We start from the raw sequence: 14,175 nt of genomic DNA on the forward strand, positions 1-14,175 counted from the left end.
CGACACAAACGCAAACTATCATGCTCATTCAAATCCTGTGTGTATAATATAGTCAGTATTAATATATTATTCATATTGAATTGAATTTTGTTTTATGAATAACGCAACGTATGTGGTCTTTGTTGACTAAAAATCTATAAACGTACGGGAAAAAAAACTGCCGTAAAGCCATTCGTTCGTTGATGGGAGTCAAAATGGCAGCCACCATGACAAGATGTGGTAAGGAAAATATGACATTTTGTTTCGTAAAATGACCAGACATTTCTTTCTTTTTGACGTTTGCGGTTCGTTTACAGGTATTGCCTCAATAAGGACTATTTTGGGAATTTTTCATCCGAGGTATGTGTATGTCGAGATATTGCATGCATAGGTGTAAGAAGGACGAATCGACATTACGACTGCAAATCAAATGGATGCATAAATGCACTGAAGACGTCTTTATTTGAACACAGTTATATTCACAATATATCTTCATGTGTCCAGGTTAGCGACAGTAGCCGTTTGCCCTCAGCAGATGTCCTGCCTACACACCAGCACTACACTAGAAGCAAAGTTCTGGGAGAAAAAGAACAAGATTGTTTATCCGCCTCAGCTGCCTGGCGAACCCCGCAGACCAGCCGTATGTCCTTTTTCGGGAATCAAATTGTGTTATACATGTCAAATATATGAGACACGTTCACCCCTTCCCAACATAGGAGGTCTATCATTCGAGGAGGCAGATTAAGTACAGCAAAGACAAAATGTGGTACCTGGCTAAAATGGTGAGTAATAACATTTTGCGGGAAAAGTTTTGACACAGTCAAAATATATCATAAAATCATGGCATATTTGAACAGGTGTGTGTGTGTGTAGACTTTTTATACCCACTGTAAATGATCTTGTGATGTCCCCCATGCAGATTAAGGGCATGAGTATCGACCAGGCCGTGGCGCAGTTGGAGTTTAATGACAAAAAAGGAGCCAAGATCATGAAAGAAGTTCGTTACTCTGTTCCATGCATCGTCTATTAATTTCAATGTCCGAATTGTCGTTGAAATTCCGATGTTATGTTTTAGGTGCTACTGGAGGCTCAGGAGATGGCGGTAAAGAATCACAATGTGGAGTACAAGTCCAACCTATACCTAGGTGAGTGAATCCAGTGTGGAAATGTGGATATACAATAAAGACATACACACTGGTAAAGAATTAGACCAGTATTGCTAAGGAAGTTGTAATTTTCCCAGGGCTGGTGGTAATATTACGTTAATGAAGTTGTAATTTTTAGAAGAACAACATTTTTATCAGATAAAACCACTCATGTGACAAAAAATATGGTAAAAATATGAGAATGTTCTAATATTACAGGGGGAAACCATCCATTTTCTTAACCGCTTACTCCTCACAAGGGTCACAGGGGTGCTGGAGCCTATCCCAGATGGCTTTGGGCAGTAGGCGGGGTACACCCTGAACTGGTTGCAAACCAATCGCAGAGGGGGAAACTTCTTACCGTAATTTCTAAGAAAAATAAAACTGCAAGAATATTTTGAATAAGAATAAAGTTGTTGTCTAATGGGGTATTTTCTTTTCTTTTTTTTACAAGAATACTCGTACCACAAAAAAAGATTCCACACAAAATAAAGCAGTAATATCACAAAAAAACAAAAAAAAACCAAAAAAACAGAACTACTCAAAAAGAATGTATTTATTATGGAAAGCTATTGGTATGCACAAATTCAAGTCAAACTGAGCAAGCCAAAATTGCAATATCATTTCAGTGCACTAGAGGGCATTATAACATCACCAGCTAATATACAGTATATACAGATTCCCTCCCCACCCCCTTCGTCTCATATTTACATCTCAGCCATCATTACGGTAGTTTTTACTTTTACGAGCCCATGAGGCATCGTAAAGTTGCATCTATGTACCATTACGTGAGCTAAATATTCCTCTTCACCTCCTCTCCATTCATGCTTGTCCCCTTTCTTTCTTTTCTCTTTCCGCAGCCGAGTCTTACACAGGCAAAGGCATGTACCTGAAGCGCATCCGCTACCACGGCAGAGGCAGGTTTGGCATCATGGACAAAGTCTACTGCCATTACTTTGTCAAGCTGGTGGAGGGCTCGCCGCCCACCATCAAGGAGAAGACCAGCCTGGATCAGGCCAATGAGTATGTGGAGAACCTCAAGAGGAGGACCATCATACACAGCCTGTAGAGCACAAGTCCATCATGAGTGTGAGTGTGGTCATATTTTTTGTAAATAAACCCCTGAAGAGACACTCTTAGAGCTTCTCTTTTTCTCTGCAATACGGAATACTTTTTTTTTTTTTTTTTTTGTACGGCAAGATTACGAAACAAGGTAAGGTTGTAAATTGTAAATTTACAGGGAAAAAATATCACAAAAATGTATGGTAACCGGAAACCAATCCTAATATTTAGCCTCCAAAAACTTCTTATCAAAACAAAAACATTTGGGGAAAAAATCTACACGTTTAACATGACCTACACATAAAATATTTCTGTTGCAAAATAGAACTTTAATCCTTTTGATTCTCTCCCATATCATTAACATCCATGTCAAATATAAGCGCTGCTCCCGTTAGCTGTGAGCACTGTGAACACTTTCACATTCAATACCATCCGCTGCCTCCAATTTCATCGAGCGAGCGCCCTCCGTCTCGGGCTGGAAGGTCGGGTCGGTCCCACGCGGCTACAAAACGCCGGCCGTTTTCTTTTTTTCCAAAAAGGTGCGAAAGGATTTTTTCCCTTCTCAAAATTCATGATGCTGCTGCTGCCCTTGATGATCCACTTCTCCAGCTGCCATTAGACAGAATGTTAATTTGTACTTGCAAGGTCACGCTTGATGTTTGAGGTTCAGTTTGAACATATTGGATAATTTGGTAGTCAGAAGTTTATTCAAGTAAGGTGTTTACTTTTCATTTCCCTATTTACACGTTAGCGATTGACATTTTTCGGGACGTAGGCATGTACCACATTTCCTTGTGTCCTCTTATGGTGGATTTTATTGACTCAACTTCAAAAGTGTACCCAGGCTAGACGGTATGGTGATTAATTATCTATTGGTTTTTATTTGAAGAAATATCACATTAGCAAAAAGAATGACCGCAATGTGGATGATGAAATGTTTGGTCATTTCGATGGCAACTTGGACAGTTTATTCAATAAGGTTTTTAATTTTAAAATTCAACATTTTAGACTTCTACATTGAATAATCTACATGACATGATGTGTACCATATTTCCTCGTTTTGTGGATTTTATTCCAGAGAACACCGGCCATCTATTTTGCCATACAGTGTATATGTATTAGGGTGTTATTTGAGGAAACAAAATGTTTACAAAAGCATGAATACAATGTAGGTGACTTAACACAACTTAAATAAAACGTTTAAAATATTCATGGTTGAGGTTCAAATTCAACATTGGATATTGTGGTTTATTCAAGTAAGGTGTTTATTTTTATTTATTTTTACTAGAGTTCACATTTTACATGACATTTGAATGTGTAACCATATTTCTGTATACAATATATATAGTGCTCTTTTTTTTCCCCCCCCCCTTCAACTGCAGAGACTACCAGGCCGTTATGTGTTATTTAAGGAAATACGGTGTCGTTTATTTACAAAACAAAAAAAAAAGACCACAAAAGGGTGACTTTACAGCTACTATAAAAATGGTCAGGCTTAGCTTCAAGTTTAAACATAATAGACCTTTAGTCAGACAACTTACAAAGTTTATTCAAATAAGGCATTCATTTTTCTCCCCCCAGATTCTCTATTTTAAACTGTTACATTTGAACCATAAAGCAGCATATACTGTAGATATTTACTGATGTGATGTGACGTGAATTCATTTTCAGAGCGTAACGTCTTTATAGCTAAATTGAAATAAACATTTATCATTTGAAGCTCAGTAAAAACATGCTGGACAATTTGGGAAATTTATTGAAGTGAGGTGCTTATTGTTCAAATTTGACGTTATTAGTCCACCTACACTTGACTTGAGATGTGTCCCGTATTTCGCTGTCGAGTGGATTTTTGACTCAACTGCAGAGTGTACCATATATTAGTGGTGTGGTGAGTATATATTGAGGCGTGATTTGAGGAAATACACGACCGCAATGTGGGTGACTTTTTGTTTTTAACTGCACATCTGCGCCGTTACTGTCACTGTTAAATATTACAGGACCAACCAACTTTTTTTTTTTTTTTTTTTTTTAATATCCTTTGAGAGAAGTTGCTGCTGCTGGTGGTGAAACATTTATGCCAGTCCACTGTGGTTTTCATGAGAACACACGCACGGTCTCACACACATACACACAAATATGAATTATTGAGCAGTAACAAGCTTCTCTGCAACACCCCCAGGAAGCATGTTGCTCCTCGTCTTACGGCGGAACAAGAAAACATGCCGCAAATGTCAGAAATCAACATAAGGAAGGATCCAAATAAGCCCGGGCTTTATTTGTTTTTATTCACGAGCGGTTGAAAATACTCCACTTGTACACACACACCGGGATGAAAGTCTGCTGTTTTGGCTAGCGACAATGTTCAATGTAGTATTTCTGTTAGTATGTAAACACCGTCTAAGGTAAGTTGCAGTCACTTTTATTTTCCTATAATGACCGGAGAGAGCTGCGCGTACTAGTTGTTGGAGTTCAGTGACCTGGTGTCAGAAGTGGGATGACACTTGGGACAGGTGACCCCCGAGCAGCAGATTCTAGAGATTGATGAGGCATGAGAATGACTGGTATGTGTTAAGGGTAAAACATTTTGGCCGTCCATGACACATGGTGTCAGAAGTGGAACATGACTTGGGACAGGTGACCTTTGCGTGTAACAGATTCTAGAGATTGTTGAGGTTCTTGCATGGCTGCAATGAGTTGAGGGGACAACTTCTTGGAGTTCTGTGACGCATGGTATCAGAAGCGGGATAACACTTGGGATAGGTAACCACTATGTGACACACCCTGAATTTGGGTGAGGATTAAAATAACTGCAATGGGTTCAGGGTACGGCTTCGGATAGTTTTTATGACACGTGGTATCAGAAGTGGGTTGACACTTGACAGGTGACCCTTGCGCAATGGATTCTAGAGATTGTTGAGGTGCTGGAATGAGGGGACTATTTTTGGGAGTTCCGTGACACACGATGTCAGAAGTTGGATAAAACATATTACAAGTGACCTCCTATGCAACGGACTCCCGGAATTTGTTCGAGTGACTACTTTTTGGACTTTCATGACACATGGTGTCAGAAGTGGGACGACACTGAGAAGGATGTTGCATCATCCACCTAAATTGAAGTTCTCCCGGAATTTTAGAGCCTTTTCGGACTTTTCGAGCATGTTTTTTGCACCGAGTGTCGCTGTTGCATTGCCGGCATTCAGGCCCCGCCTCCCTCGTATCACTCGTCCGCAGCACGTCTTTTAGCGCGGCGTGATGACAGCGATATTCGAAAGCCACGCGGCGGGGCCCTGCCGGGTACCTGCACGGCTCTCCATTCATCAAGCATCATTTCAATATTCAAATGCGTCACGCGCGGCGGCAAGCCAGTGGCGCGGAGACAATGTGCGGCATGTGGGGAAAGTCATGTAGTGTTACAGTTCACTTGGCTTCCCTCTGATTTCGATCCGCCGCATTTGCATTTCGGGTCCTGTGGAAGCTCCAGCTATTTGTAATAACAGAAGGCAAACACAAAGGAAGAAAACGAAAAAAAAATCCTTTGATGCTTCCGAGCTGAATTTTAACCAAGGTTATTGTAGTTCACGAAAAGTAACAAAATGATCAAAAATAAAATGATTTGATGCAGGCTGTTGTCACATCCATCAAAACCAACACTGCCTGTGCCACAACTTAGACCGGCTTTTACCTGAAGTGTGATGACACCAAGGTTATTTTAGTTAACTAAAACTAACGAAAAAATTAAAACAATTTAAAAAAATAAAATAAATTAACAAAATAAAATAAAAACGAAAATACTTTTAAAAAAACAAAAACTAACAAAATACATTTTATGTTTCTAAAACGAACTAAAGCTAACTATAATTATAGCAAAAATATTCTTTGTTTTAGTCTTTGGTGATTAATTTAATGCATGAGCCTTTGGGGATGATTTTAAATGTGATTTTAAGTACCGTATTTTCCGCACTATATGGCGCACCTCACTATAATGCGCACCTTCAACGTATGACATATGTTCAAACTTTTTCCATATATAAGGCGCACCACACTATAAGGCGCACCTTCAATGAATGACATATTTTACAAATTTTTCCATATATAAGGCGCTACAGTAGAGGCTGGGGTTACGTTATGCATCCATTAGATGGTGCTGCGCTAAAGGGAATGTCAACAAATGTCAGGTCAGTCAAACTTTATTAATAGATTACAAACCAGCTTTCTGACAACTCCATTCACTCCCAAAATGAATAAACAGCTGTTCTATTATTTTATCTGAGGTAAATTATTAGTATTAGCTAGCGATCCAAGATGGCGGGATCTTTTGCGCATGCGCGTCACCGATCGTGCAGGGTCACCGATAGCGTCTTGACAGCGAGACCTGTTGCGGCTCAATAGTGATCCATATATAAGGCGCACCTGATTATAAGGCGCATGGTCAGCTTTTGAAAAAAATTGAAGGCTTTTAGGTGCGCCTTATAACGCGGAAAATACGGTAGATTTATTTTCATATTAAACGGAATATGGATGTGTCACACAGAAGTGCCGTCATCTCACAGCAGCCAATAGAAAAGCACATTCAGATGACATCACTTCCACGTGTTTTTTCTAAATATTGCGTACAAGTAATACATATACATATATAAAAAAAGAAAACTAATACTGAAAATAACTAAAACTAAACTAAAACTAAGCATTCATTAAATAATAAAAACTAACAGAACCACCCTGAAAACTAATTAAAACTAACTAAATTTAAAAAAAAATAAAAAAATCAAAAGGAATAAAAACTAGGCAGCACAGTTCTGAGGACTTGGGTTCGAGTCCAGGCTCGGACCTTCCTGGGCGGAGTGTGCATGTTCTCCCCGTGCCCGTGTGGGTCTTCTCTGGGTACTCCGGTCTCCTCCCACATTCCAAAGACATGCTTGGCAGGTTAATTGGGCCCCCCAAAATTGTCCCTAGGTGTGCTTGTGAGTGTGGATGGTTGTTCGTCTCTGTGTGCCCTGCGATTGGTTGGCAACCGGTACAGGGTGTCGGCCGCCTACTGCCCAGAGCCAGCTGAGATAGGCGCCAGCACCCCCCTTGTGAGGAATAAGCGGTCAAGAAAATGGATGGATGGAATAAAAACTAACTAAAATGAAAATTTCCAAAACTATGTCAACAAGTCGTCAGCATTCAGCTGTTTCAAGCCAATCGCCAAGGCTACACTTTTATTTCTTTTGAGGGTCCAGTTCCTCGTATTTCCATTTGCTTGTCAGTCCAAACTTTATTTCCAGTTGTATTTACAGCCTTGCAAGCCGCTTTTCATTCTGTCCAATGATGGCCCAATCAGAGCTTCTATTGACATTTTGGTCAAACGCTGGAGATCGCCTCTCTCGTAAACCCGGGGCCCGTAAACACAGAAACCAATCAAAAGGCCGAAGCGACGCGAGCGTCCGAGAGCAGTCAAGGCGGCAAAGCTTCTTTGTTAACAAGCCCCGCTGTTCGCTTAATGAAATATTGACTTGCAGATTGTATTGTAAGAGCGCAGAAAGCTTTCAAAGCACTTTGTCAGCACCCACGTCTGCGCTTTTTCTTTTTTTTTTTTGTTGAAAAGTGTAGCGTGAGCCGCGTCCATGATTAGCATGTTTCTCCATCAAAAACAGTTAAAAGGCACCAAAAAAAATTAAATTGCATTCAGAGCGTATTTGTCCCTTAACCCCAAACCGGGCCCATCAATTTGCATGTAATCATCATGTGGACAGCGCAGATAAGAAAATAATCCCAACTAGCGCGCGTTGCCAGGATTTGGTTATTTTAGTTATTTTGGTTATCGCCGTTGAACAGTCGACTTTTGCCCCAACCTTGACTGACGCTGCCAACCAACCCTCAAAAGTTATTGTGTAGCAAAAGTGTCTGAAAACAAACACGGCAAAAATCAATCAATCACAGTCACCACCCCTGTATTGCGCGGGTCCGGCCTTAAACGGCTCATACATCATTTTCCATTTTGTTCCCAGTGAAGTTCATAATCTCCACTGACAAAAACAAATGAGAAGTCTCTGGATATGAAACAAACCGGACCCACAACAGATAATAACAGAGCATCGTTCCAGTTTAGAATTGTTTGACCAAAGAGACCTGGGTGGAGGGTCCTGTATTTACCTGTACTGGTGCTGGTGTCAGAGTTACTACTACAGAGGTACTACTTCCTGAAGTACGGTGATAAATTAACTATATGGGACACATGACCCTCTTTTTTTTTTTTTTTTTAAATACGATTTTCAACTCAATAAAATCAGGGTTGAGAGTACTTCTTGTCAAAAAGGACGGCAGGAACAAGGGTGCCGCCACACTATTGATGGTGGTCACCACTTTGCTAACTGTAACAGACTACCCGCTGCCACGAGCAGTGATATTGGCACTGCGTTAGGAAGTAACACGTTACCCTAATCAAAACATTACGGTAACTAATGACTAATCTCATGAAGTAATCTGATTAAAGTTACTTTACAAAGTTACAATTTGTTACTGTGGAGCAGTTAATCATAACAACCAGCTCACAAAAACTAACTGCCACTTCCCGTTGATTATCAAGTATTAGTGCCATTAACTGCCTCTTGAGTGATCACATATTTTTCAATCACGCATTTCCTTCACATGTGTTTTTGGAACATAACAAATAATTAAGAAATAATAAAATAAACAAGGAGACCTCGTTCCTTGATAAAGACACACAGCAAACAGTTCACGATAGAAAACATAAGAAAGAAAATATTCAGCAACATTGACAGAGTGTTATCTAGCTAAAAAAAAAAAACACAACCAATATGTAAAAATGTAAATAAATTTGTGTGTGCATATACGTTTATATGTGTATGTACTCATTTTGTGCGTGTATGGGCATGTGCATGTGTGCTCACATATGTTCAATACATAATGATTGGGAATTTATTATATTGTATATGTAGGGCATTACTTTCGTTCTCTCTTCTTTGCGTATATGTAATGGATAAGGACTTACAACTCATTCCAATATATCTGTGCACATAACATAAACATGTTTTGTTTATTTTCGATTGTTTAAAGGATCATTGTGCAGTTTGTCACTTTTTTACTCACGACTGCCACCTCTGGTCCAAAGTGTAACTACAGCATCTGTGTTCGAGTCATTCATTGTGCGCGTGCGAGTACTCTTAAAGTGACAGTCACAGTTGACAAAAAGACATGACTTTAAATGAGGTAAGAACAACTCCGCCGCTCCCCTCACCAAAGAAAGTGTGGAGTGTGCGGGGGTATTTCCTCCAAAGGCGAACAGATTGTTCGGAAGCGATCACTTAAAAGTGGCGCTTTTTTTGTTGTTGTCGGAGTCGTCCTGAATGATGAGGAAGGGCGAAGAACTTAACTTTGTCCAACTCGGATCCCGAGTACGTCGGAGCAGATGTTGTTGTGTTTACCTGGCAAAGTCACCCGCGTGCTCGTTAATCACGCTTCCCCGACGCCCCGAAAAACGCCCGTCCGCGCGCCGCCGTTTCATCAAGGTCCCACGCGATGATGAAACCCGCCGTCTGCGATCTCCCTCCAATTTAATGATAAGCATCACCTGTTGCTGGAGTGCTTTGTGAGTAATTGGTCTGTGCCTTTTGCTTGATTAATCTGATTGCTGCATTTTTCACTGCCCCCCCCCACCACTCCCCTTGCCCAATGATTGCGCCTGTGCTACAGGTGCCTGGGTTCATTAATTAGCTTCCTAATTGCTTTGGAAAGATGCTGTGCACATGTTTGTTTTATTGGGGAGTTGCCATAATTGTGACTAAAAAAACTCTTTGTGTTTTTGTTCATATTTGACATTGTCCCCCCCCCCAAAAAAAAAAATCCACCTGTGGTGTGTTGTTTGAACATTCGCAAGGAAATAATTATACAGTAGTCATGTAGCATCTTGCTAATAAATCTTTATAAATGTTTTATAAACTGGTTATTAAGGTGTAATAACATTTCAGCAAGATTTGGTGGTTAAGGGCTCAGACTCACATCAGTTTAGTATACAATTTTCAGGTTTGATGTATGGATTTGATCCGGAAATGCTCATAAATTGTTAAAAGGATTAGGTGTTTGGGTTAAATGGTATGGGATAGGGTTATGATTAGGAGCTAGGGTTAGGATGGCAAAAGTGGTGGCTACATGTTACTCAAATGCCTTTATTCAGTTGTTCAATTATTCAACATAAACACCCCCCTTCCGCCCTTCACATGAGGCACATGAATCTTAAGGAATACCGTACAGGCAAACAGTCTATCAATATTTAAACCTAACAACACCAAGATTCCATTAGATGGCGCCAAAGTAGTCACATTTTTTAAAAACACATCGCCATTGATGTCACGTCAACAAATGTTCAACTGATGAAAGTGTTCCAGGCAGTCGGAACCTCGCGAGCGATAGAAGTAACCATTCGACGTGAGCTGAAGGTCGGGAGAAACCAAGATGGACGGTAGTCGCCCGCTAATTAAGGAGAAACCTCCCTTTAAGTAATAACTTGAAATAGAACATGAAAGCACTCCATCTTTTAGCGGTGGCGTGAGTAAAAGCGCGGAGGTGACGCCAGCGGCGGTCGAGATCCATTTTCTGCTCTCCGTCGTAAAAAGGCGCCAACGAGCACTGATGGCCGACTTTTAAAGGGCTCGGATTGAGAGTGATTTTTTTTTTTTTTTTTTTTACTGACGCGTTCTCGATGGTGATTCATGTTCCGACACAGGGCATTGACAAGCTCGTAAACACAGAGCATTGCTTATATTGGCACAATGGCTGGACTGTTTAAGGATTTATTTATTTATTATGTTTTTATGTCAAAGCTTGAGAGTGATTAGGGTTTATGTGCACTTTGCAGAGCTACGCAAATCTTAATTTTACAGCATCATAACAAGGTTGGGGCGGCACGGTAGTCGAGTGGTTAGCACGTCCGCTTCCCAGTTCTGAGGTCTCCGGTTCGAGTCCAGGCTCGGACCTTCCTGGGTGGAGTTTGCATGTTCTCCCCGTGCCTGCGTGGGTCTTCTCCGGGTACTCCGGTCTCCTCCCACATTCCAAAAGACATGCATGGCAGGTTAATTGGGCGCTCCGAATTGTCCCTAGGTGTGCTTGTGAGTGTGGATGGTTGTTCGTCTCTGTGTGCCCTGCGATTGGTTGGCAACCAGTCCAGGGTGTCCCCTGCCTACTGCCCAGAGCCAGCTGAGATAGGCGCCAGCAGCCCCTGCGACCCTTGTGAGGAATAAGCGGTCAAGAAAATGGATGGATGGATGGATAACAAGGTTGCTCGGGTAGAGTTTATGGTTCGTCACTTGGTTTGTTTGTTAGCTAGTTGGCTAGTAGCAGTCTTACAGAAGAAAGACACAAGATCACAGATGTTTGTCGAGAGTGCAATTTTGGGTGGAGATTTTGTAAATCACTAGGATGCAAGCACAATCTACCTGCAATGCTAAAAAGTAGACAGTGACAACCAAATTCAGATCCTGGAGGACGGTACTACAGAAGTGGGATCAGTATATGGAGCAGCTCAGAGAAGTAAGGCAGGAGGAGACTGCATTTGGAGTTAGGACTCTTCCCTGATCCAGATGAGACTAAAGTAGCAAGCTTGTGCACTCACTCCTGACCTCGCAGTACATTTCAGCTGGCCTTAATCATGTAATGTCCTCCACGGAGTGATCTCAATAATGGATCTGCGCTCTGCAACGTTTGACCCCCTGATCGCTACGTGGACGCTCGTTTGTCTGGCCTGACAACATGACCCCCATTTGCCGAAGACGCGAGAAGACCAATTTGCGAGTGTACACAAATGCCGACATTTATGCTGCTGTCAAGTACTTCTGCATCTACATCTTTCATCCATTTTCTAAACTGGTTGTTGTCATTTGGTTCGGGATGGGAGCCGGAGCCTGTCTGAATTTATTTCTTACGAGAGAAGCAGGGTTCTGGACTGGACCCAGTTGCAGGGTTGGGGTAGATGATTGGTTCTTGGAAGAGTGGTTGACAGGCCAATGTGAAAGAGAAAATGTAAAGAAAAATTACAAAGTAGGACCAACTAGTAGCGCCTCACTCATCTCCAGGGTCAGTAGCACAGTAGTCATCTAGCACAAGGCCCTTGTCATGTAATCAGTAGTACCTTGAACCTGGATTTGAACCCTGGTTTTTGGTAGTTGAACAGTTGAAGGCTGTCCACTATTTAGCATAGTAGGCATACCACGCACATTACCCAATTACCTGTCCTAGGGTCATCTAACTTCTGAACCCAAAGATTTTTGCCAAGCAATCCCCTCAACGTGGATTTGAATTTGGGTATATAGGATAAAGATATCTGCATGTATCCCAGTGCTTCCTTTGGTTCTCAATCCCTTGTTATGCTCACCTTTGGTTTGTGGTACTTGGCTTTTGGTACTTCTTTGTTCTTGGTATCTCGAGTTTTATTTTCTAGCATGTGTGACAGAACGAAAGTCATTTCATGGTCTCCTTCCTCGCCTTTAAATCGGTTGTTAGCAGCTTTGACATGCAGAAATTCCTCCAAGGTTCACACAAAAAAAAAAGAATGTTCCGCAGAGCTAGTTTTTATTTGCATCTGGCCACTTCTCACCGCGTCTGACGGCCAACAACAATCAGATTAGCTTTCGAGTCTTCAGTCATTGATTATTGAAGCTGGGCCTGTCAAGCGCAGTCAAAGGCACCTCGGGGGCATCGTCAGACTCCGGCTCGTCACGAGCTGTTTAGAAGGCGACGGATGGCACCGGCTCCTAATGAGCTTCGGGGTCGGCATCGCGCTAGTCACGACACACTCGCACCGACGGTCTTATCGGCCGTAATGGACGTCAGAAGAGAGGCGAGGCAGTTGTTGACTTTTCGGGTGTCAGACGCTCGGGGTAATGAAGGCACACGGATGATTTCAGGCGGTTCAAAAGCAAAGACGGCATTTATCTTAATGTCTGTCACACTGCTTTTACCGAGCAATCAGTAGCCAGAATGTTCAGCCGAAAGGATGCGATCTCGCCGCGGTCACAGAGACATTTGTCAAGGTGAAAAGAATGAAAAGAAAGCATGGCACCAAATCTTGAGGAATGGCAACGTAAAATTCTCTGCAGTTTCCACACCCTTGACCAATTATTGATGTATTGCTTCGATCTAAACGATTTAAAAAGGAGAAGGCGATCACGTTCTATTTGACTGTTTCTGGGAAACGTAGTAATGATCCACACTGATATCGCCCTTAACACGCTAAAACCAGTGGACCGTTTTAAGTGCGTTGTCTCGGGCGTTGAGAGACCACCACCATTTTGTTAATGGTCATGTAAACATGTGATAGCGGCCCAAGGCAATGGGAATGAGAAGTCTATGTCGCCTGTGGCAAATGACGCGCCGATGCATAGCTAATAGGCTCCAGCTAGGAGAAATTTGTGTTTTGTTGTTGACAATTCACGCAGTTAAAAATGTTGATTATCTTTGTATTCTGTGCCTCATTTGCTTTTTTTTATTTTTTTGAGTTGTGTTGAGTTGAATTTGCTATGTTTGGCCGTTTATTTGCTTTGTACTAGTCTGCTAACTTCCCGTGCCTTTTTATTCATGGGTTCATGAGATTCTTCTGTGCCTGTGGTTGTACTCACGATAAAAATACAAAAAACAATGTTTCTATGTGTATTTGGCCCAGAGTATGAATTCCACACCCAAATTCTGTTTCACTATCGACCTGGAAATAGCCAAAATTGCCCTAAAATGGCTGCTTTAGAGATTCTTGCATCTTTTTGAGGATGAATTCTTGATACCTTTTCATGGGTCTTCTCATGATAGACATGCCCACCAAATCTCAATCTGAAACTGTAAAAAAAAAAAGAAAAAAAAAATCATTGCACTGTTGACAAGGAAATTGCTCAAATGACTCTGAAATGGCAGCTTTCAAGTCTTCCATCCCCTCCCAGGTATTTTTGAGACTTCAGTAAAATGTCTGCTTCAAAGCAAAATGGCAGACTTTCTGTGTCTTTGG

At 41.5% G+C, this 14,175-nt stretch overlaps 1 protein-coding gene across 1 annotated transcript; it reads left to right on the forward strand.

Moving 5' to 3' along the window:
• The first annotated feature begins 23 nt into the window (after positions 1 to 23).
• mrpl22 (mitochondrial ribosomal protein L22) lies at positions 24 to 2,257 on the forward strand. The gene is made up of 7 exons (XM_077505377.1): positions 24 to 219; positions 297 to 339; positions 484 to 619; positions 696 to 761; positions 899 to 976; positions 1,055 to 1,124; positions 1,985 to 2,257. Exons 1-7 carry the CDS (start codon positions 183 to 185, stop codon positions 2,191 to 2,193), a joined length of 639 nt encoding a protein of 212 aa, XP_077361503.1. The 5' UTR covers positions 24 to 182; the 3' UTR covers positions 2,194 to 2,257.
• The last annotated feature ends 11,918 nt before the right edge of the window (positions 2,258 to 14,175 follow it).

Source organism: Festucalex cinctus, chromosome 18 (assembly GCF_051991245.1).
Source record: "Festucalex cinctus isolate MCC-2025b chromosome 18, RoL_Fcin_1.0, whole genome shotgun sequence".
In the NCBI taxonomy this organism is placed as follows: domain Eukaryota; kingdom Metazoa; phylum Chordata; class Actinopteri; order Syngnathiformes; family Syngnathidae; genus Festucalex; species Festucalex cinctus.